The sequence below is a fragment of the Haliaeetus albicilla genome, chromosome 18 (genome assembly GCF_947461875.1).
Source record: "Haliaeetus albicilla chromosome 18, bHalAlb1.1, whole genome shotgun sequence".
Lineage (NCBI taxonomy): Eukaryota > Metazoa > Chordata > Aves > Accipitriformes > Accipitridae > Haliaeetus > Haliaeetus albicilla.
The window spans coordinates 26,044,015-26,067,896 of record NC_091500.1 but is presented as its reverse complement, the minus strand read 5'-3'; the positions used below and the strand labels follow the sequence as shown (position 1 = coordinate 26,067,896).

The following is a 23,882-nucleotide window of genomic DNA, read 5'->3' as shown; positions in this document are numbered from 1 at the left end:
GGGTTTTTTTAAGTAAGCGTTACATTTGGTGCCTTCTCGGAGGGGTACTGCCTCCTGGTAGCTGTGCTTTTACACACAGGTTCATTGGCCACGTGATTTGAGTCTAAGCATGAAATTTCTGTAGTATACCGTGAGCTTCGTGTAAAGCTAATAGTTTAGTCCTTGGATGTCAACTCCTCTGAAACTAACTGTAGTGCTGAATTAAACCAGAAGATGTATAACACCTTGGAAGGACAGGCAGTTGGACTGGATAATCACTGGGTCCATTCCAACTGAAATACTCTATTCTGTTTTGTTTTGTTCTATAATTGTTCTGAGTGTCATGTGTCACCTCAGCCTTCTCCCCCTGCTTTCAAGGCAGTAGAAGCTGAAGACAGTTGATAACTTACAAAGACTAGGTGAAAAATACATTTACAAGTTCAAGGATGGTAGATTGTAACTGGCGTGTGTGTAAGGTGGGGAGCTCAAGGATTCGCAGGTGGGTAGGGGATGGAAGTGGGAGGAGTGATAAATGGAGGATGGCCTTCGGGGATGGAAATAAAAGTTAATTGGAATTCCTCATTGCACACATGCACACCCCCGTGTAGTGTGAATAAGGTAATACAGTAGAGGGACCGTCCGAGGGGGAAAACTGTTTCTGGCGGGGCACAAAACAATGGCAGACTGCCCCATGCAGTGCCTCACTTGGATGTGTCTGCAGTCTTGGAAGCTTGACTACCCTACGTTCTCCTACAAATGGACCTTGAGCTTGTTTGGAGGTTCTAGCAGGGGAGCGCAGCTACCGTATACCCTTGACCGATGAACGGTACGTCTCTATCGGGGAAGGTCGTCCTCTTCGACCGAGCGCGCAGCTTCGGGAGGGACGCACATGGAGCGGTGAGGGAGGAAGGGGACACCCGCCTAGCCAGCCAGATCAGCCGAATCAACCCTGGCGATCAATGGGGTGACAGATGTCGCAGCCAGATCGCCCTCACATCCAAAGCAACGCTGCGACCGTAGCGTTATATAAGGGCCAAGAAACCTCCTGCCTCCTAGCTCACGGCGAACCGCCACCGCGCAAAGCCCAGCGACACACACCGCGGAAACACCTCTCTCTAACACCAGACGCTCCGGGAGACGGAGTTCAAACTCTTTAACCGTTCAAATTCTTTGGTTTTTCGATTACGTTTTTCGCGCAGAAGCCTTTGAGAAATATGTAGATTACCGGCTTCCTATTGGCGGTTGTCCCTCTGGTCCTACGTAGCGCTGAGGCTGGGGGCGGGGCGGCGGCGTCTGCTGGCTGGAGAGGTGGGTGAGCGCCGGCCTTCGGCTCGGCTCGGCTCGGCTCGGCTCGGCTCGGGTTTTCCTCACGGGGTGGCCGCCTGCGGGCGGGTGGCGGCCTGTGGGGCTCTGCGGCGGGAAGCGCTGCTGCCTCGCTGGTTAAAAGCTGTGTATGTTCGCTTGGTTTTATTATTTTTTTTTTAATTCTCTGTGTGAATAGCGTGGGTTTCTGTGATTTCTCTTTTCCCGTCGCCACCCTGGTATCCTCTGGCTCGCTTGCCTCTGGTGGCACGGGGCTGGGGGGGCCGTGCTGGGTTCAGGTTGGCATTCGGGTGTCCGGTGAGGAGATGATAACCGCCCGGGTCAGGGGCGGCTCGCCCTGGACTTAACAGGCGCTTGTACAAGAAGCGCGTACTCCAGCGTTACTCATCTCTTATGTGAGAGCTTGCCCCGTTCTGCCCTTTGCCTCCAAGCCCTCCCCCCACCGCCAGCTATCAGCGCGACGGACCCCCATTTTGTAACGTGAACCACTCTTCATCTCGCGTCTGTGAAGAACTTGTCACGGAAGGGGTTGGAGTTGATGGCCCGGGAGGGTAAGGCCTGTCATAGCCTGAGTAGGGGACTTTCCCCCACAGGTTGGTGTTACAGGGTAGAAAAGGGCGCCCGCCGTTGGGCTGAGGGCTGCAGTGAAAATCGGGTCCTGGAGTCTTGGATCCGCAGGACATGCCAGGCGGAGCTGGTCGTCTGGCCCTTTTCACCAGTGTTCTTGTGGTCTGTGTGGCTAGGATGCGAGCGATGACTTCTTGTGCAGATAATTATGTTCCTTCTTTCCCCGTGTTAGCCCAGGTGGCCTTCATAAATCACGACAAGGGAGTAAATTCAGATCCTTTTTTCCCCCAAAGTCCCTGTTGTTGTTGAGATACCAGGCTGAGAGGAATGGCCAGCAGCCTACCTGCGATTGCGGCTCTGGGCTGCAAATTGCCATTTTTCCTCCTTTACGTCTGGTGAGAAGAACGGGGAAGGGAGAAGATCTTTGCCCATCCCCAGGGTGCTCTCTTTCCATCAGATTTCAGTTGACAAATTGGACTTTCTCTTCCAATATTGCATGGCAGGCTCAGTCTTAGGAACCAGAATGCTACAGCTTGCTTCAAAGCTTGTTGATCCCCCTGTATTTACAAGAGCATCCACCATGTCTTTACCTTCCATTTGCCTTTGCTGCATTGGTGTGTGCTTGGCAACAGTGACTTGCTTATCTCCTGTGACATGTCAGTTGGCCTGCTAGCAGCATGTCTTAGGAAGGTGCACTGAAGAAAAGTGACTCTTCTGTTTCCTTAATTTTTTAAACTTCAAGTTAAAAATCACCTTTGGCTTTTTTTTCTTCTTCTGTGAATTTAGCTGTATTACAAGCAACTCCTGTTTCATTCTGTTCTTGCATGTAGTTCACACTGGTAGTTTTATTTAGTCTTTTTTGCTGTTTCTCCATGCACTGTTATATTTATTAACAGTATAGATACTACTCAGCAATGTTTTAGTTCCCAGTGACTTACCTGGGAAGAAATGGAGGCCCCTAAGCAGGCGTGAAAGGCGGAATAGCCTGACTCATTTGAATTCCCATGGTAAGATGCAGTCTTGTATTTTGTGTTCTGTTGTCATGCCTGTTGGCTAACAAGTGGATTGCTTGCTTCGCATGTGCTCAAGGTCTTTCAGAGGTCACTTTTCCCCTCCGCTTATGAAGGAGCTCTTGCAACATTGGGAACTGGAGGTTATTCACATGCCAACAGCCTCTTTTCCAGGATTACTCGAATTGTGAATTGGAATGAGAAGAAATCTCCGTACAGAGGGAAAACAGCTCTCAGTTGCAGCAAGGAGTTGCTATTATGGAGTTCTGCATATGAAATGCCAGTATGATGAAATTTGATGCTCCTTTGGTTTATGGCTCTACAGTGGAATCCAATTCCTGCTGAGACCTAAACACTAGTCTGTTCAAAAAATAACAATTCATAGCCTCGTTTATAAAGCCATTCAAGAACTAAAATGCTGCTTGCAAAGCGTGGTGTATTTGGTCAACTGAAAAGTCTGTAAAGTTTTGCTTGGCAACAGGGTTTATTAATAAAAAAAAGTGCCACCAGTAGAAGTATAAGTGGTGCAAAAGTCTGAATCTTTGTATTTTAATCTAGATTATTACAGAAGAAACTGGTCATTCTTTTAAAAGTTTCTACTGATTCCAGATCACATACTTACCCTGGATCACCACAGCTAGAAAGAAAAGTGAGAAGCTTTGAAAATACATTCCCATACTTCACCTAAGTATGCGTAGAATTAATGTTTACGTACTTCAGCATTCTTTGATACAAGAACTGTCAGATTTGAAAAACCTGTCTACTGCCTCTTCTCCCCTTTGATCGAAACTTGGCTTTCAGTGGTGATTGAGTAACTCCAGTGCTAAAACTTACATTTTCTAAAAGTTTTAAGGATTTCCTTAGTGGTGACTTTATTTTTTTCTGTTATCTCCTACTTCCTTGATGCTTACTTTTCCTGAATTTCAGGGGAATGAAAAGACTATGAAATACTGTGACTTGACTGTGCAGCGGTAAAACCAAATCAGTTTAGACTGAAACTTTACTGAAATGTTTTGTCAAAAATTAACTTAAATTTTTGTCATGTGAGTGACCTGTTAACCGTTATTCCAGCTGCCATCAGATTTTTGTATCATTATTAACTTACTATCTTTTATTACTATTTTAGGTAACAGGAAGTTTGAAGTCATGGCCGGAAAAACAAAACTTTACTACTTTGATGGAAGAGGCAAGATGGAGTCAATTCGCTGGTTGTTAGCTGCAGCTGGGGTCGAGGTTTGTTTTAGTGTTTTTAACTTTAAGCTGAACATTGGTAAGCTTGTCTTTGAGGCAGATCACAGGTTATTAACCAAAAAAGAAAAGGCATTCCAAGACACAATAGTAAAAGAGCATTGGCTATTCAGTATAATTAAACACTCTTACTTTAGGCACACAAAAGTATGGCATCAAGTTACATGTCTTCTGAGCAATGACACTGTAAACCAGTTTCTTGCTTAATGCAAGAATGCGTAATGCTTAATTAAGCATTTGATTACTGACCCAGAGCTGTTGAGCTGAATGATAGATGTGTTCCTGGCATAACAAGTATTATCTGTGCCAAGTAAAACAGCAACAATTTACTTTCTCTAGTCTTTCTGTTTTCAGTTGGATGCTTGCACAGATTTTTATTTTATTTTTCACTCCACTGGCTGCATCCTCCACAATAAGCTATCGCACAAAATAGATTTTGTTTTACTTGCATCATTTAGATGAGGCTTAACGGGGTGAAGTGAGCAAACTGACCCACATGTGTAGGAAAATTAGAAGTCTCAGAGCAGGAAGAAAAATATTTGGGTAAACCGGAGAAGCAAGACACCACTTTAAAATTGTTCTTTTTAATGGGATATCATTTACTTATTCATTTGCTATCTATCTTGGTGATAAACTGATAATTCAGTTTGAGGACAGAAAGGACTAGTAGTTGCTCCAAGCGTCCTCTTTAGGACTGCAGGCTGTTACACTTCATGTGGTTACCCCTGTACTGAGCCAAGGAATATGAGTGTTTCAAAAAGACTGCCAGTCTTTATCTGAAGGCCTTACAGAAGACACAACTGACTGCTTCCTGCATCATTTGTTCCTGTCTTTTAATTCTCTCTCTGTTTTTTTTTTTAATTAAAAAAAAATATTGACAGGTATCAATTATTACATTTTTCCTTGAGATATTCTTTTCCCAACTTTTCATCAGCAGAAACCTGGGTTCTGAATTTTTGACTCAGTGATCACACTTGGTATGCTTGAACATTGGCACTGTTTTAGTATGCCTAATCTTCTGGGGTTTCCCTAGTATAGCAAGTCTTAATTATTAACATAAGTTGCACAGACTTTCTGAGAGAAGTTGACTGAGGAAGGATCCTTGGGAGTCCATAGCTAGACATCTAGGGTTTGGTAAGCTCAATCATTTTCTAGTCTGCATGGTCTACATTGACTATAGACATGTATGGCATGTGCAAACATGTACATGTAGACATCTAACTTTGGTGTTTTAATCTTGAACTGAATTCCTCCGTAAGTAGCACTGATTGGACCAGCCATCCTCAACCATGTTGAATATAACTACATCATTCTGATCACGGGTAATTCTGTATCTTTTTGTTTCTCATCTAGTGAATAATTCAACTTTAGGTATCCTAAACATGCTTCTGTACTAAACTTCCTCCTGGGCATACTGCTTTTACATTATTTTGTAAAAGCTTCATTTTAACTTTCTAAGTCCTGTCTAGCTCCCAAATCAAAATATCCCACAGCAGAGCTTTTTTCCCACATACTAGAAAGAATTTTAAGGACAGCCTGGTCTGTATTGTTGACTGTCTCATGTTAAATTGCATGTTCAATACCATACAAACCATCCTCACTCCTGTTCTTATTGCCTGTTTTTCTGTTAGGGTTGCCTTTAGCAGCGTTTGTCAAAGATGACAGTCCAAGAGGTTTTGACAGTGCTTCTGCCCTTAGTATTTTCTTCCTTAGAGCCATATCTGGAATGGAGGGAACCATGATGTGTATATTCTCTTCCTTTTATGATGCTTAAAAAGTTTATCTGTTCTAGAAATGTGAAAAGATGCTAATTTCCTTTTCTTCCTCATTCTCTTTGTCAGTTTGAAGAAGAGTTTTTGGAAACTCGAGAGCAGTATGAGAAGCTCCTGCAAGGTGAGTCAACGTGAAACTTCAAGAAAAGGGTGGCCAGACTTTACTTAGTCTCTGAGAAGACTTTGAAGACACTGTGGGACTTTCTTTCCACACAGCAGAGAGGGGAGTAAAACTGAGAGCTGTGAACAGCTGCAGAGGCTGATTTTTCCCCCATATGTGGACAGATGCAATTGAAAATTGAATTTCTTTCCAACCTGTAGAATTCCCCAGGCTGGCCTCTGGGTTGTTCTGTTCTCTGTTTGTCTACGTGTCCTACCTGGTCCCACAAACTTACCCTGGGCTTCAGTAACTTGAAAAAACGTATCCTAAATGTTCATTGAATGTCCTGATTTAGCTTAAGATACTGGTTTTAAGAGAGAAATTTTGGAATCTGACATTTGCTTCAACTGTGTTTTAAATAATGGAACAGAATTTTTTAACTGTATTTAGAATTGACACTTTTTACTCAGCTGATATGTTCAGTGTGATTTTCTCCACTGTATTTCAATTTCAGCATAAAAGCTGCTGTACACAGTCCTGACTGCAACTTCAGTGAAATTTTTTAAAAGCAAGTGTGTTAATCCACAATAATTGTGTTCCACAGTTTAATTTGTCTTCACTACTGTAACTTATTGTTTGTGTGGAAGAACTCCAGTTTAATATAATGACTACCCACAGCAAGCTCACCATAAAAGTAATGATATTCTGAAGACAGCAAGAAATCTGATGTGGAGTTACTAGATCCAGTAGAATAATGTGTGGCTTTCCCGTTAGGTGGATCCCTGCTGTTTCAGCAAGTGCCCATGGTGGAGATCGATGGGATGAAGATGGTGCAGACTAGAGCCATTCTCAGCTACATAGCAGCAAAGTACAACCTCTACGGGAAGGACCTGATGGAGAGAGCCCTGTACTGTAACAGTACTACTCTTGTTGAATTTATTATAGTAGCTTAGATACATCTAGAATTAATTGCATACTTGCACACCCAGAGAAGCACCTGCATGCCTCAGTGACACACAACTTGCAGTAAGCCTGACAGGCCACAGTTAGATGCAGGCCAACTGATCTGTTCTAATCTGATTATTTTTACATAAAAATTTTTTGAGGCAGGGGTTTATTGTGCTTTAGTACAGCTTGACACAGGTATTTGAGAGGTGACTAGCATGTAAATGTTGAACTACTTTTGTAAACAGAGAACTTTTTGGAAAGCAGTGGTTAGTTTTTAACTTTTGGCTGCAAAATAAGATCTGTCATTGATGCTATCTGTGATTGCATGATGTTCCACAGCACTGTGAAAAGTGCATGGTTTAGGTCTTTGAAAGTTGGGGAAAGAACAGCTAATTTTGAAAAACTTCTGGTTTCATGTGAAATTAAATCCAGGTCTTGATGTGTCTGTGAGAAGGAAAAAAAATGTGATTGGGCTGTCTCAATATGTAGCCTTTAAATGTCTATTTGCTATTGTTTTTCAAAAGAAGGAAAACTAAAGGTCAACTAGTAAAGCATCTAACTTTAATAGATACTTTAAAATAAACTGCCATTAAACAATGCAAATGGTTGGAAGAATTGGCTGAAGCAGGTTCAGGGAAGTAACAAAAAGAATTAATATTCAGACAGGAGCCTCAGTCAGTTTATCAGCTTCTTTATGTTGCTAATAAGCCATCATTTCCTGTAGTTTGCATTCCTTGCATACCTTTTGCTTCAAACAGAATTCTCTTGCATCAAGTTTTAGATTTAGCCTGAAAACTATTCCTGCTATTTTACCAGCAAATATAAATGAAGTGTATTTGTTGATTTGTTCTTGGGCAGGGGGAAGGAAGCATCAGTGCTTCGAGGAAGGCTTGCTGTTATTAGCTCCAGGCTTAAGTACTTTGGATAGCTGGTCTTGTATAGTGTGGAAGTGCAGTTTTGGAAGACTGGATTAGATGCAGGTGAGAAGGTGGCGTACATTAAGGCTTGCAGGAATATCTGATAGCTTCTTAATTGCACGTAACTTGTTTAATCCTTACAGAGGCTTTTTTGAGAAGCTGTTGCCTGACAACAAAAACTGCAGTTAGTCTTATTACACAGCAGGAACTCAAATCTCTTACCACATAGGATGGTTAGAAGACTTTGTTAGACTATTTTACCAGACACTTTATTCATATTCGTGAGGACTTAATTTGAATTTGAGTCTTGTCTACGGTACAAAACCTACTGTCAGAGCTATGGAAAAATGGATAAAAGGAATGATCTGAAGAACTGCTGTACTAATAATTAAGCTAGATGTGGAACCTGGTACAGTTCAGGTTTCCAACCCCATAATTAATCTATTTGGTACCACTTGGACTTTGGATGAAACCCTGAAGGCAGGATACATCCAGACAACTAAACCAGTTGGGGATGACTTCTTGTGGTATTGTGTGTTTCTTTGGTGATTCTAAAGTGATCTATAACACCAAAGTTAAACTTTTTTAACCTCTGTACAATCCTGTTTAATCCTGCACAATGAGGCAAGTAAAGTGCTGACAACACTATGAGTGAGACTCAGACTGTGACATATTTTCTTTTAACTCCAGAAATAATTTTCATGACGAGGGTGGGAAGTTCACCTTCTATTATCACAATGAAAATCTAAGAAGCTCTGCTTATGAAGGTGCCTTCTTATTTAAAGTTTTTGTTTGCTTTTGTTTTAAGGATTGATATGTATGTTGGAGGAACTGATGACCTTATGGGCTTCATTTTGATATTCCCATTCTTGTCGGCTGAGGATAAAGAGAAACAACATGCTGTTATAGTACAAAAGGCGACAAGCAGGTATTTCCCAGCATATGAAAAGGTATGTAGAAGGATCATTTCCTTCCATTGTTCTGGAAGGATAACAATGGGAACACCACGTATTGTACCAAAAGCAGAAGAAACAGAAAAGTATCAGTGCAGTATTTTAAACCAGGACATCACACTGTCTGCAGGCTGGAGAGATGAGAGGGGGGACAGAGCAGGTTAAATGCAGAAATTCCTAAATGAGATTTCATGGTCTGAGCAGCATCAACATTCAGACTGAAGGGTCCAAGTATCCCCTTTGGCTCAAAACTGTTATGCTCCAATGAATGTGTAAACCTAGCTATATACAGTTAAAAAGCAACTTCCTGGTTTTAGGAAAAATGAAACTGTAACTATTTGGTTTGTGTGGCAAGGTTTCGGTAGCAGGGGGGCTGCAGGAGTGGCTTCTCTGAGAAGCTGCTAGAGGCTTCCCCCATGTCTGATAGAGCCAATGCCAGCTGGCTCCAAGTCGGACCCACCACTGGCCAAGGCCAAGCCCATCAGTGGTAGTGGCAGTGCCTCTGGGAGAACAGATTGAAAAAGGGGAAAAACCTGTGCAACAAGCTGCAGCTGGAGAGAGCAGTGAGAATGTGTGAGACAAACAACCCTGCACACCCCCAGGTCAGTGAAGAAGGAGGAGGAGGTGCTCCAGGTGCCAGAGCAGAGATTCCCCTGCAGCACCATGGGGAAGACCATGGTGAGGCAGGCTGTCCCCCTGCAGCCCAGGGAGGTCCACGGTGGAGCAGATATCCACCTGCAGCCCAGGGAGGACCCCACGCCAGAGCAGGTGGATGCCCAAAGGAGGCTGTGACCCCATGGGAAGCCCACGCTGGAGCAGGCTCCTGGCAGGACCTGTGGCCCTGTGGAGAGAGGAGCCCACGCTGGAGCAGTCTATGCCTGAAGGACTGCAGCCTGTGGGAAGGACTCACATTGGAGAAGTTTGTGAAGGACTGTCTCCTGTGGGAGAGACCCCATGGTGGAGCAGGGGACGAGTGAGGAGTCCTCCCCCTGAGGAGGAAGGAGCGGCAGAGACAAGGTGTGAGGAACTGACCCCAACCCCCATTCCCCGTCTGCCTCTGCCACTCAGGGGGAGGAGGTAGAGAATTAGGGAGTGAAGCTGAGCCCAGGAAGGAGGGAGGGGTGGAGGGAAGGTGTTCTTAAGATTTGGTTTTATTTCTCATTATCCTGCTCTGATTTGATTGGTAACAAATTAAACTAATTTCCCCACGTTGAGTCTGTTTTGCCTGTGACAGCAATTGATGAGTATCTCTCCCTGTCCTTATCTCGACTCATGAGCCTCTCATTATATTTTCTCTCCCCTGTCCAGCTGAGGAGGCAAGTGATAGAGTGGCTTTGGTGGGCACCTGGCGTCCAGCCAGGGTCAACTCACCACAGTAACTTGCATTGCAAAGGCAATGCCATTTTAGAATAGCAAACTGTCAGCTTTATTTAAATTTCAAATACATCTACTTTTTTTTTAACCACAGTAATAGACGGCTATCACTGCTGTCTTCCAGTCTGAGTGGTTTGCTGCTTAAGCCATACTGGAATCTTGGTCTTTCTCTAACTGATCTTAGAGAGGACCTAAGAGGTGCTCTCAATGGAAATTAACATACATAGGCAGGATGATCTGGCAGAAATAGCTGCTTTTCTGTTTTAAAGACTAAAGGGAAGACAGTTTCCAACCTAAATACCAGCTCTCCTATAGATGGCTGCCAGAGTTCATTCTACCCTAGATTCCATTTGTTGCATCATAGCCCCAATGCTTTAGGCTGATCACCTCTCTTTTACATTCTCTATTTTCCCACTGAAGCTGTAACTACATACAGAAAAATTCAAGATTGATTACGCTGGAAAGGAGTGAATACCAAGGAGGTATCTAACCCTGTAGTCCAGTCTGTGGGGTTACCTAGGGCTATAGGAGAAACCCTGGGATTCTAGACTGCCGCTGTGAGGACTGCTCACAGATATCCCGTAAAATGGTCAGTGATCACAGGCACTGGGCCCACATTCCCCACACTATTACTATCCCTAGTTGCATAGGAGAAAAAGGTGAAAAGAAGAGGAGGCAGTAAGTATTGTCAAAGAAGGTGTGCTTGTGCATTTTGAAAACATCAACCTCAGCTGGCTATCCACATCTGAACATTTTTATTTATGACGCTTCTAGGTTTTGAAAGACCATGGGCAGGACTTTCTCGTTGGCAACAGTTTTAGCTGGGCAGATGTTCATCTTCTTGAAGCCATTTTAATGGTAGAAGAGAAGAAGTCAGATGTGCTCTTAGGCTTTCCTCAGTTACAGGTACCTTACACTAACAATACACTCATGGCTGGAAATGTGATAAATGATATTTCAAAATCTGTTGTGTGTAGATAATTTCACAAAACAAGAGCATTTGTCACTCCTCTTCCCTTGTAGTCTTGTTCTTCTTGCTTTAGGAAGAACCTCGTAATATGTTTCATCTAGAGAACCTATTTTCTGGAGTAATTCCTGTACAGATCTGAAGAAATCCACCCTCCTTTTTTTTTTTCCATCCCCTCACCAGTTCTGTGATACCTTTAAGCAGAAGATATTTTCTGGATCACAAGAAGTGATCTGTGTAAAGTACACGTCTGAAACCACAGATAACTGTTTCCACTTCATCCCATATCAATACAAGACAGAGGGCTGTTTTATTACTCTTTAACAAGGGGGGGGGGGGGGAGTAAAATTCATCCATGGCTAAAACTGTATTTCCTGTCTTGCCTTCACATACAACTTTTTGAAGGATGTTACACAAATCAGTAAAATTGTTTTTTCTTGTGTTACTTCCTGTTCTTTAAATACCATGTACTTACTGTTTACCTTTTTAGGCATTTAAAGCAAGGATAAGCAGCATCCCCACAATCAAGAAATTTCTAGAGCCAGGAAGCCAGAGAAAACCTGTTCCTGATGATAAATACGTGGAGACGGTGAGGAGAGTTCTCCACATGTATCATGACAAGAAAGCGAATTAGTGTGCCAGGCTAGAACAGCAGTTGTGCTCAGTTTAAGAGAACTATCAGATTGCACATGTACAATTATACTGCAGAGAGAAGGTGAAGGGCTGTTTGAAAGGAGTTTCAATGGGCAGTATCTTATGTTCTTTCATACAAAATACAGTAGGCAGGTATCTTTTATAACACTTTACTACTAGCCTATTTTTTTCCTTCATTCTTGAGATTTTTTTTGGTAACTTTAAGCAAGTGAAGTGGCAGCAAGCATGCTGTCTTCCTGGAGACTTTGGAAGAGCGAAAAAGAAAGAAATGTGAGTTGCTGACTGGCAGCTTCAGCATATTCTGCTACTTCTGAGAACTTTCTTCTGAGATCCAGATCAGATTTTTGTATGATGATTGCTTCCAATTCAGGCCTTTATTGTTTTTAGTATCACTGTAGGCAAATGAAACAAGTGGTTTTTAAAGAAAGTATGAGGAAGGTGTTTCTCTTGCCAGTTTTATTGGACATCAGTGACTTGTCTGAAATATCAGCATTGTGCCTTTATAACTAAGCTGCACTTTTCTCTCATTACTGAATTAGGAAACAAATTGACTGCCAAATGGCATTTTTTTTGTGTAACTGCTGTATGTAGAGGATCTGTTCTAATCAAATAAACTTTTTACTTTTATGTGGTTGTGTTGTCATGTTGTGTCATGAATGAAAGTTGGGGCTTGCAAACTCCATTTTTACTTTTCTTGGAGGATAAATTCTTTATACTTCATATGAAGAGGATCCTTGTTAATCCATAAGCCTCATGCAAAGGCATTTCATTTGCATTTATAAACCAGAGCAGGGACATGTGAAGGAGAGGTAGTAAACCGTCACACAAACCTGGTATAGTTCCTAAGGTTTAATACCTTCCAAACTTAAAATGTTATTTCTTTTCCTCCTTTTTTTTTTTTTTTTTAAATCTATGGTTCAGCAGATGACTTGACAAAGGAATTTCAAATGCTTTTAATCACTTCAATAAATTGCACTGATGCTTTGAAAAGCTGCTCTGTAGGATGTTGTCTTGGGGTTTCACATCTGTTATTTTTAGTTCTATATTAATGATACAGTTTACAAGAAAAGACTTGTGTGCAATCCCTAATGGCATTGTTTAATTCCTGTGTTAGCTATGGGTTGAGAAATAAGATGCTGCTTGACCTTGGAATGCTGTGAGTACACTTGTCTGATATTTGATGAATGAGTTGCCCACTTGAGAGCTCATCAATCTCCCCAGCTTCAGCGTGACTGAAGTTCTCAGCACTATAAATACTTTTCCTTCATTGCCAGGAATTACAAGGTTTATATTGACCTACAGTGTCTTATCTGTCACCTGCCTTCCTAATGTCAATTGCAATTACAGTTTGGTCCTTGGTTTAATCCCAGATTAGTTTTATATGAAAGTTTGGAAAACCCTGTGGTTGATCTCAATTCCTTTGCTAAGTGAACTTTTTCACCAGAATATGAGGAAAGTTGTGGTATAATGCTGTTCAAACAAATGTTCCATGAGCAAAGATGCAGAAGACATAGGAGGTGACTGTCTGCCAGTACTGGTTGGTGATAAGCCTAAGAGCTGATGGTCATATATGGTGGGTTGACCCTGGCTGGACGCCAGGTGCCCACCAAAGCTGTTCTATCACTCCCCTTCTCAGCTGGACAGGGGAGAGAAAATAGAGCAAAAGGCTCATGGGTCAAGATAAGGACTGGCAGAGATCACTCCCCAATTACTGTCATGGGCAAAACAGACTTGACATGGGCAAATTAGTTTAATTTGTTACCAATCAAATCAGAGTAGGATAATGAGAAATAAAACCAAACCTTAAAACACCTTCCCCCCACCCCTCCCTCCTTCCCACCTCAACCCCACTCCCAGTTTTCTCTCCTTTCTCCCCCCAGCGGCGCAGGGGGACGGGGAATGGGGGTTGGGGTCAGTTCCTCACCCCTTGTCTCTGCCGCTCCTTCCTCCTCAGGGCGAGGACTCCGCATTCGGCCTCTGCTCCACTGTGGGGTCCCTCCCACAGGAGACAGTCCTTCATGAACTTCTCCACCATGGGTCCGTTCCACAGGCTGCAGTCCTTCAGGAGCACACTGCTCCAGCGTGAGTCCCCCACGGGGTCACAAGTCCTGCCAGAAAACCTGCTCCAGCGTGGGCTCCTCTCTCCACGGGCCACAGGTCCTGGCAGGAGCCTGCTCCAGCACGGGCTTCCCATGGGGTCACAGCCTCCTTCGGGCATCCCCCTGCTCCGGCGTGGGGTCCTCCATGGGCTGCAGGTGGAGATCTGCTCCACCATGGACCTCCCTGGGCTGCAGGGGGACAGCCTGCCTCACCATGGTCTTCCCCACGGGCTGCAGGGGAATCTCTGCTCTGGCAACCCTTGTACTGCTCCAGGTCTGGCCCAACTGATGGGTCATTTCCTGATATTTCAGTAAATAGTTGATGAGAACTTGTATTCTGTTTATTTTTTTATTTATCTTCTTGATTTGGTTTGAGGTAAAGACACCTAAACTTGTTTATATGTGACCTAGTGTGTACTTCTTCTAACATGTACAGCCATTTTTGCTTATGCTATCATTGCAGGCCTTACATGGTGTGACAGTCCTGTGGGTTAACCCTGTCTAAGGATGCAGCATTTCTTACGTGGATATTCCCACACAGGTTTGTCAGTTTAGTTTCTAACCTGTACGGAGTGTGATCTTTCAAATTTTGGGCAAACGAGGGAGGAAATCAGCTTATATCTAAGTCTTTTGTAAAAGATCCCCATACCGAATATCCTTGAGTCCTGGTACAGCTCTCTAGCAGCAATTATTACAGTCTTTAGCTGACTTTGGTAAAACTTTTAAGACACATCAGAGCACCTGAGTTCTGTTACCAGCCTTCAAGACAGTAGTGAGCAAAGAAGATATACAGACGTTTGTTGCCGTTTCTCCTATGTCTCTTGATGTTGCTGGCCCAGTAATTCCTGGCTCAAAAATAGTTAAGAATGCATGATAACCTCATGAATTCACTGTTAACTGTGAGGTTCACTCTTAACTGTCCAAAGCATTTAGGTGTTAGACAGGCAGTTTTGATGCATTTTCCAAGAAGGACTTGGGTTTGTCTTCAACCCTTGCTCTGGTATGACCTATTTATGTACAAATTGGCCTGCAGCATTATTCCAATAGCCACGCAAAAGTTATGCTTAGTGGGAGTAAGGGTTGTGGTCCTACACAACCTGTTTTCGTTTAAAACATTCGCTGACAATGAAATTGCAAGTTCATTCCCATTGAAAGCACTGGGAGAATTCTCATTGATTTAACAGTGAGTCCAGAATATAGGCTTTAGTACAAGTTAGCGTTTCTGGTGACGGTGTGGGATTTTTATAGATTACTCTGCATTGTGTTTGCATGTATTTTGGTAGGCTGCAGTTAATTCCAATGGATCTTTAGTATTTGGGTGAGCACTTCTGAAGGGGCAAAAGAAGTGCCAGCTATTCACAGGGATTTTGCAGATCTCCTGCATGCTTCTTGCGGCAGTTCTTCATACCTGAGTATAGCAACACTAACCAAAAAAAAGCAAGATGCCAAGTTCAGGCAAAGCTAGTCGGATAAACTGACTGGAGGGTTCCTAACACTTACAGCAGGCATTTGACAGATTTTTCTATGCTTAGTAGAGAGATACAAAATCCCTGCAAGAGTTATACTTATTTCTGATGTCTTTACTGTGTACTCTATTCATAGTGAATAGTTCAGGCTGTGCTTTTACAGCCAACTCCCTCACCAAAAAAGACGGGCCTTCCTTGTCTATACCATCTCCTTCCCTGCTTTTCTTGCCTTCCAACATAAGCTGAACCGGTTGAAAACTCTAGACTATTTATTTTAAGGGTGATTTTTTACTGGATCAGACATTTAATCACACAGTCAGCTAGATTGCTGGTGCCAGCACAAGTTAGGCATTAAGAACAAGTGTCTGCGAGCCACAGAGGGGCTATGACCACTCCCTTAATTGCACTCTTCTCAGTTGTGTGGATCAGCTTAAGCATTTATAAAACTACTGCCAAAACATACTGGATACATGAGTACAGCAGTCAACATGCTCCTACAAAATAACTTTTTGTAAGTAATTTTCCCTTAGTGAATCACTTTCCTGATCCCTGAGAGGATCATCACTATGCTTCCTATACAATGCAGTTACCACTATTGCTGTACTTAGGCACAGAAATGCATATTTTTAAAAAGATGTATTTTATGGTAAGAATTTTTTGGTTTTACCTCAGTAACAATCACCTTTCAACACTAAAATGTCTTTGTTCCTGGCCCATATTTAACAGCATGCTGTGTCTTTATCCCCCTGTTTAGGGCCATAGGAAAGTGGCTACAGCCTGAGGTCATCTTTCCTAACACACTTACCTTGTTACCTTTCCAGTTTGAAGGAGAATTTCTGGAAAGCAGAGACCAGTCTAGGAAGTTACTGCAAGGTAGGATGTTTGACAGTCTTGAATGACTTCTACCAGATTTTGTTACCTTGCGTACTGCCATGCAAACCAGTCTCCAGCTTTCCCAGCCTGAGTGAATATTAGCTCAAAATGATCAAAGGAGTGTGCATTTAGTGCTTAGGCTCAGGCTGCTACCTGCCATCTTTTTCCTTCTGTCAGTAGTTGTGATGGGGTGACCTTGGTGGGCTGCCAGATGCCCCCGCAGATGCTCTCTCACTGCCCCTCCTCAACAGGATGGGAAGAGAAAATAAGATGAAAAAGCTTGTGGGCTGAGATAAAAACAGGGAGATCACTTACCAATTACTATCATAGGCAAAACAGACTTGATTTGGGGAAAATTAGTTTTCATTTATTGCCAATTAATATAGAGTTGGATGGTAAAAAACTAAGACAAAAGCTTAAACACCTTCTTCCCACTCTTCTTCCCAGGCTCAACTTCCCTCTTTTGTTCCCGACTCCTCTACCTCCTCCCCTCCTTCTCCTCTTGTGTTCACAGGGCTGTTTCTCACAGCTTTTCCCTCACACACTACCATGCAGTGTTTTGCCCCTTCTTAAATATATTTACGCCAAGGCACCCCCACCTTGTCTGCGGGGCTGAGCGGTGCCCTGGGGTGGGTGGGTTGGAGCCGGCTGGAACCAGCTGGAACCGGCTGTGTCCGGCTTGGGGCAGCCCTGGCCGCTCCTCACAGAGGCCGCCCGGCAGGTCCCCCTGCCAGTAGCTGGGTGCCTACACCCCATACATAAGTATCTGTTTTTATGTGGTACAAATAAGCTTGCCCCTTGGCTGGTGTTTTGGGTCTGTGTGGCGGGGTTTTGGTAGCGGGGCAGGGGCTGCAGGGCCGGCTCCTGTGAGAAGCTGCCAGAAGCTTCCCCGGCTCCGAGTCGGACCCGCCGCTGGCCCAGGCCGAGCCCGTCAGTGACGGCGGTAGCGCCTCTGGGAGAACAGAGTTCAGAAGGGGAAAAAACCTGCAGTGAGTGAGGGGATCGGAATGGGAGAGGAACCCCTGTGCAGATCCCGAGGGGAGTGAGGAAGGAGGGGAGGAGGAGCGGGGGAGGAGGGGATGCCCCTGCAGCCCGTGGGGAGACCAGACGGCAGGCTGTCCCCCCCCAGCCCACGGAGGGGAGCGGGGGAGCAGATGCCCACCTGCAGCCCGGGGAGAGAGGAGCCCACGCCGGAGCAGGGGGACGGATGCCCCCCAAGATGGCCGGGACTCCAGGGGGGGAGCCCGCGCTGGAGCAGGCTGTGCCTGGAGGACTGCAGCCCAGGGAAGGGACCCCCGGTGGAGCTGTTCGTGAAGAACTGCTGCCCGCAGAAAGGATGCATGCCTGAGAAGTTCATAGAGGACTGTCTCCCGTGGGAGGGACCCCCCGGTGGAGCAGGGGCCGAGTGAGGAGTCCTCCCCCTGAGGAGGAAGGAGCGGCAGAGACAAGGGGTGAGGAACTGACCCCAACCCCCATTCCCCATCCCCCTGCGCCGATGGTGGGGACGGAGGGAGAGAAAACTGGGAGTGGGGTTGAGCTGGGAAGGAGGGAGGGTGGGGGGAAGGTGTTTTAAGGTTTGGTCATACTTCTCATTATCCTTGTTTTGATTTGATTGGTAGTAAATTAAATTGATTTTGTTTCTTCCCCAAGTTGAGCCCGTGACCATAAGTGGTGAGTGATCCCTCCCTGTCCTTGTCTCGACCCATGAGCTTTTCTTTGTATTTTCTCCTCCTCATCCCACTGGGGCCATGGGGGAGGAGTGAGCAAGCGGCTTCTTGGTGCTTTGTTCCGGCTGGGCTTAAACCATGACAGCTGATTTCCAAACAGGCCGTGGGGATTACTGAAACCTGCTGGTGGTCTTGGAGCTAGTGCTTATGTACGTTGACCACTGCTTTGAGGTTCAAGAGAGGGAAGTTCGCATTTCAGAGATGCGTAGGAGCTGGACATCGGGTCCCTGCCTGTGTGCTGCTGGTGCAGAGTAGTCCTCGCCACTCAAAATTCAGAGTTGCATTAAACCCCAGTCTTGCTCCTAGGAAAGGCTTTTCTATATCATTTTTGCTGTGGGGGGAAATGTCAGCTGCAGGTAACTACTAGGCATGTTTCATTTCATTCAGCTCCATTTCAACAATGCAAGAGCTGTGGGCACTGAATTAGACTGATGTTACTTTTTTCTATCCCCGGATGGGGCCCTGCTCTTTCAGAAGTGCCCATGGTGGGGACTGGTGGGGTGAAGACGGTGCAGCCCAGAGCCATCCTCAGCCATACAGCCTGAAAAGTACAACCTCTATGGGAAGGACCTGAAGGACAGAGCCTGCTACAGTAACTTTAAACCTCTGAGCGCTAGATATCAGCTTTTGAACTGTGACTGCTTTTGTAGTCAATGAGAAGAAATAAATATCACCAGATGGCAATTTATCTGGTTAGGTTAAGGCATCGTTAACCTCTTAGTGTATAACCGGAAGCATGTCTGCCAGCCACCTAGGAGTGCAGGGCAGAGATCAGGCATATGTATACACATCTCCAGCAGCCCCTTCCAGGCTTTGACCTGTTGGAATTTCTCATGCTGCAGCCCGTGCCTGTTGCCTCTCCTCCTTTCACCATGCTCCTCTGAGCAGAGTCTGGACCTGGCCCCTCTGTAACTACGTATTAGGTAGGTGAAGACAGCGATTAGATCTTTGGCACTTTCCTATTTAACATTTTTATCAAGGGGCTAAAAGAAAAATTAGCACAGTTCACAGAAGATAAAAAAATAAAGTGACAATAGGGAGGAAAGGTGAAATTCAGTGATCTGAATCAGTATGCATACTGGGAATGAATAAACAAGATGCATCTAGTGTAGCTAAATTCAGTTTACCTGAATTCCCACTGATGTGAGAAGCAAGAACTCAGAGGAGAGAAGCTGAAGGACATGGTGGATAATCAGCCATATATGAGCTCCCAACATGGCACTGTCATCCAAAAAACCTAACATGACCTTGGCGTATAGTGGAAACTTTCAAATAGCATGGTTGTATAACTCCGTGTCCAACTCTGACATTGACCCATGAAGTACCTAGCTATAGACATCAGTTCTTAATCCTAATGCAGAACTGGGGACAATTTTCTGGTTATGCTTCAGGTTCCAACTCATTTATGTTGCTTGCCCTACAACTGCTACTTTCCATTTCAGACCAATTCCTACACTGCAGCAGAACCTCTCATTTCTCACATTTGGAAACATCATCCAAGAGAAGATGGAATGGAAATGTTATCCTTTCCAGCAAGAGAAGAACAGCTTCACCTCATCCTTCAGCCTTAGATGCCATAGCTTAGCACATACGACCCCAGCTGTGCCAGCCCACTCGGATACACATTAGTTCAAGCAGAGATCATGCCTCCACTAGCTTTCTCAAGGAAGTAGCTACCTTACTTAACTCTTGCCATTATTCAGCAGACAGTTTTGCTGTAGAAGAACTTTACTCAAGGGATGATCTGGGAGAGAACTGTTTGTTCTGGATTCCTTTGAAAACCTGCTCCAAACAAGTATTTCTCTAAGAAGGGGTTGCACAAAGACAGCTTTGAAATAAACAGCGTAACTCTCACTTTGCAGAGTATCTCACTGCTTACGTTCTCGCAAAGTATGTCCACACGACAAAACAAAGGTATAACAGGAGCATGTGTATCTTAACCTTAATTAAACAAGCACACTGTTTATTTTTCTAGTGCCATGGTACCTTCTTGCTAATAGTAACAGGCGCTAACATGAAGCTGTGCAGGGTTGAGGCTGGAGAACATTCATCTCCAGGATCCAGGGATCATTTTTGCCCTACAAAAGGGACAGAGTAAGACTTCACTAGTTGGAGAGTGTTCTTCACCTCTTCAAGCCTGAATACTGAAGACAAGCGTATGGGTTTGGGCCCCAAAGATTGATCTGTCTTTTCTGCTCATTCCTGTGTAGAAGACTAGGAATCTCCACATTCAGCAGTGAAACATGGCCCCATCAATGCTTTCCTAACATGAGTTTATTTACTTTTCACAACTTTATTACCTTGTACATAAAGACCATACACAGTTTCAGCGTGGTTCTCAAGCGCACCAAAGCTGCCTTTCAATATTCCTGCTATGGTAAGGGCAGTTCAGTTCTATGTGTACATACATTCAGTTCAACCTCCCACTGTGCAGGCTAATGAAGAGAGGCTTATGTATGTGTAAGTGAGATATTGCCTTTGTGAAGTGAGCACTGAGGTCTATAGCACTGCTAACTAGCTGGGAAAGAAGAGCCAGATTCCTATTCCCTTACCAAAATTGCATTGAAAACCTCTCCTTGAGGGCAAAGGAACAAAAGCAAGTGGAGGTTTGTATCTATCTGACCCAGTGCACAGATGGCTAACCACGTATCTTTCCCTCCAGTTTTAATATATCTTCTACCATACCTACAGTTTCTTCTGATCATTTTTTATTCATAGTTTTTATGGAAATGTAGCAACTGTTGTACATGTGCAATTTATAAAACTGTCCAGGGATGCAGAAATAAACCTGAAATGTAGGTTTAGGTCATGAATATCTCCATCAACTCTGTACTGGAGCAAAACTGAGAAAAGTAATTAGGTTTTTAATTCCTGTAAACATTTTTCCTCTTGAATCAAGCTAATTACAATCTTTCATGTCTGTCAAACTTCTGTGGGTAGAAGTCCAGCAACTGATTGAAGCTATCCTAATGGTAGAAGAGAAAGTGCCCTCCATTCTTTCCCAGTTTCCTTTTCTGCAGGTAATTAAATCAAATAGTATTCATTCAAAGTTTTGAGGAAGACAAGTTAAAATGCTTGGCAGTTTCTTGCACTCTCACAGAATGCAGAAGCAATCAAGTGAGGACCAGGAAATACAGCCAACAAAGTAAAATACAAAGAATAGAAAATGAAAAAGCAGAGCTGAGAAATGCACATGAGAAGTGAATTACAGTCCAATTTGTTTAAAAAATTATTAGATAAATTATTTTTTACACATGTGGTCCCAGTAAGAGAGACAGAGAAGGGCTTTCATCTCCCCTATCTTATAACAGAAGTGGAATAAGACACTCAATGAAATTAAAAGCAGCAAAATACAAGCAATGAAGGCAACATTTTCACACTAAGATGGTGGAAATCATTGTTAGAGGATATCATTGAGGCCAGGAATTTAAAAGGATAGAAGTGCTATCAAGGGTATAATAATAAATGCTGTGAAATCTTGAAAGATATTGAACATTCAGGGGTTAAGCAGCTCTCTAGTGCTGAAAGATTAAATTATGAAAGGCAGATTATCCCACTACTGATCATTGCATAGTTTTATACCTGGCCTTGTAGACTGGTACCATCTGACTTGCACCTACTTTTCTCTGAGATTGTACTGTCTGCTCCTAGGAAACTGCCTCCTCCCTCATCATGAGCCCTGAGCCACCATCTGATGAAGCTGATTTCACAGGCTTGTGTTCGCTTGTCATTAGAACTTTTCCCACCCCTATTCTTAGACGTTGCATTGTTTTCAATTTTAGGCTTTTAAAGCAAGAGTAAGCAACATTGCCAGAAATAAGAAGTTCCTCCAGCCTGGCACCCAACAAAAGCCACCGCCAGATGAAGAAGCTGTAGCATTAACAAACAGATTCTTTACTAGGAAATGAAGTCAGGTTCCATCTGCTGTCATTTTTCAACCCCTTTTCCTACTTAAACCTTGATTTTTGTTCTTCTAGATTTGTACAGTCTTGTACATGCAACATTAACGAATCTCATGCTGAAAACATTGTTAGAGAGCAAGTCAAGTTACATTTCGCAAACTGTTACGTTACCTGCAAGAAAAGTAAATGCAGAGTTAGAATGTTACTCATAAATGTCAGTAAAACCCATACATTTTATAATTTTGACCATGATACCAAACAGTGAATAAAGAGTGTCTTAAAAGTGGGATAGTTCTAAATTGTATAAATAATGTGTTATTTTGTTTCATTGAATCTTTTTATGCTGACAGATCTGTGTAAGAGGTTTTAAGGGAAGTAGAGAATATTTGCCTTTTGAAGATAAATTAATGCTGAAATCTGTATTAGGGTTATGGAGTCTTATGAAAATTCTGATGAACTCCAGGGAAACACGAACTTCAGTGAAAACAAAACTGTTTTATGAGAGAAGTGGGCTTGTGGTCAATAAAACTTATTTCTCCTTGTCTGAGAAGTATAAATAAACCTGGTTTTATTTTAAAAAGGACCAAAACAAACAAAAAATGTTTTACAGGATGAGAGCTGGTTTTAGATTTTTTTCAGGTGATCAATTTTTATCTTTCTTTTATTGCAGCCCCCCCTGTTTTATTGGGAAAAAAAACCCCAAATTGTTGTCCAGCTTTATAATTGGTCAACATCAGATAAAAATAGGATTGAAATTTCTGCTCTACTTCTTTACACCCTCTTCTGAAAATAAAAAGATTCTTTAAACCTAAGCTTAGTTTATTATTAGTTTTAGTTGTAATGATGCACATAAACTGAAAGTCTTAGAAAGTTTCACAGCAGACACCAGAGACTAAGTGGAGGAAACATACACAAGTTTCTATCAAAATAGGAAATCATTGTAATACATGAGTTATTTAAGGTAAATATTTCACAATGAAATTTGTACTGCTAAGGTTATTTTTCAGACACCTTTGAAGCCTTGATCTTGCCTATCTTGTGCCTATATAAATCAGCCTTTTGACCCTATTAAGATACTTAGATCAATAAAGACTAAATGATCCGAATAACATTCTGTAAACTGGCTCTCCATTTAAGCTCTCCTCGCCAGCAGCACAATGAGTGTAAATCAGAATTAGGATTACTCTTTTCAGACTTTTCTGTGCTCGTGGTCCGGCAAAGTGGCAAACAGCTTACAGAAATATGTGTAAGGGTGAATACAGGCCTGGTTAACCTTGCCCTCAGGCAGTCAGTAAAGCTTCCAGGACAGAACCGGAGCAGTCGCTGAAGGTTTGCAGCAAGTCTAGGCTTGAGTGATGCATGACTTGTTCTGACTATTCATGTGGACTCTTTTTATCACAGTGGTGGTGTGCTTCAGTTTAGGAGCTCGATAAGCAGCATGGGGAGAATCCTCCTAACCCCCCCGTTTAATTCTCTGGTGGCAGTTAGTTGCATACCCTGTCCCCACCTCTAAGAGGATGCTGCTGGAAGCTGGAATTGGGCATGGTCCCCCAAGCTGCTTAGTGGTTTGTGAGGATTGCAGGCAGGTACGTTTCGAGAAGACTTTGGAGTTGTCTAACCTACAGCATAATGAAGGGTGTCCACAGAGCACAGTGGGAACTCGACAGGCCAGACCATGGTATATGCACTATTTAAAATCCGCCTGTGCCCAACCCAAGATCACTTAAGTGGTACCTGGGCTCCATGCCAGCTGCCTGAATACTCACGGGCATGGCTTAACAAATTATTTATAAAAGAAACTTATTTTATTTTCTACTCTAGAGGTTTACAGAACAGCTATTCAAGTTATAGATAACGGTAACCTCATTGATATAATACCTTTAGATGTCAAAGGGGCTTTATAATTACATTATGAAAAGCTGTGCTGGAAGCAAAATAAAAAGAGAACAAGGGGGAAAGTCTTTCTGGCAAACAGGAATGTGTGGAAGTGGAAAAACAGTCAA

General features: G+C 43.4%; 1 protein-coding gene across 5 annotated transcripts in view; it reads left to right on the top strand.

The window, feature by feature from the left end:
* LOC104317661 (glutathione S-transferase 3) overlaps positions 1–12,445 on the top strand; it is a 113,708-nt gene extending 101,263 nt beyond the window's left edge. Inside the window, exons 1-7 of one of the 5 annotated variants that reach the window (XM_069805960.1) lie at positions 1,248–1,287; positions 4,006–4,112; positions 5,969–6,020; positions 6,774–6,906; positions 8,673–8,814; positions 10,966–11,097; positions 11,649–12,445. In XM_069805960.1, coding sequence (XP_069662061.1) covers positions 4,026–4,112; positions 5,969–6,020; positions 6,774–6,906; positions 8,673–8,814; positions 10,966–11,097; positions 11,649–11,792 — 690 coding nt within the window. In that variant the 5' untranslated portion in view covers positions 1,248–1,287; positions 4,006–4,025 and the 3' untranslated portion in view covers positions 11,793–12,445. The other 4 variants (XM_069805957.1, XM_069805958.1, XM_009918573.2 and 1 more) reach the window with 4 other exon arrangements.
* The last annotated feature ends 11,437 nt before the right edge of the window (positions 12,446–23,882 follow it).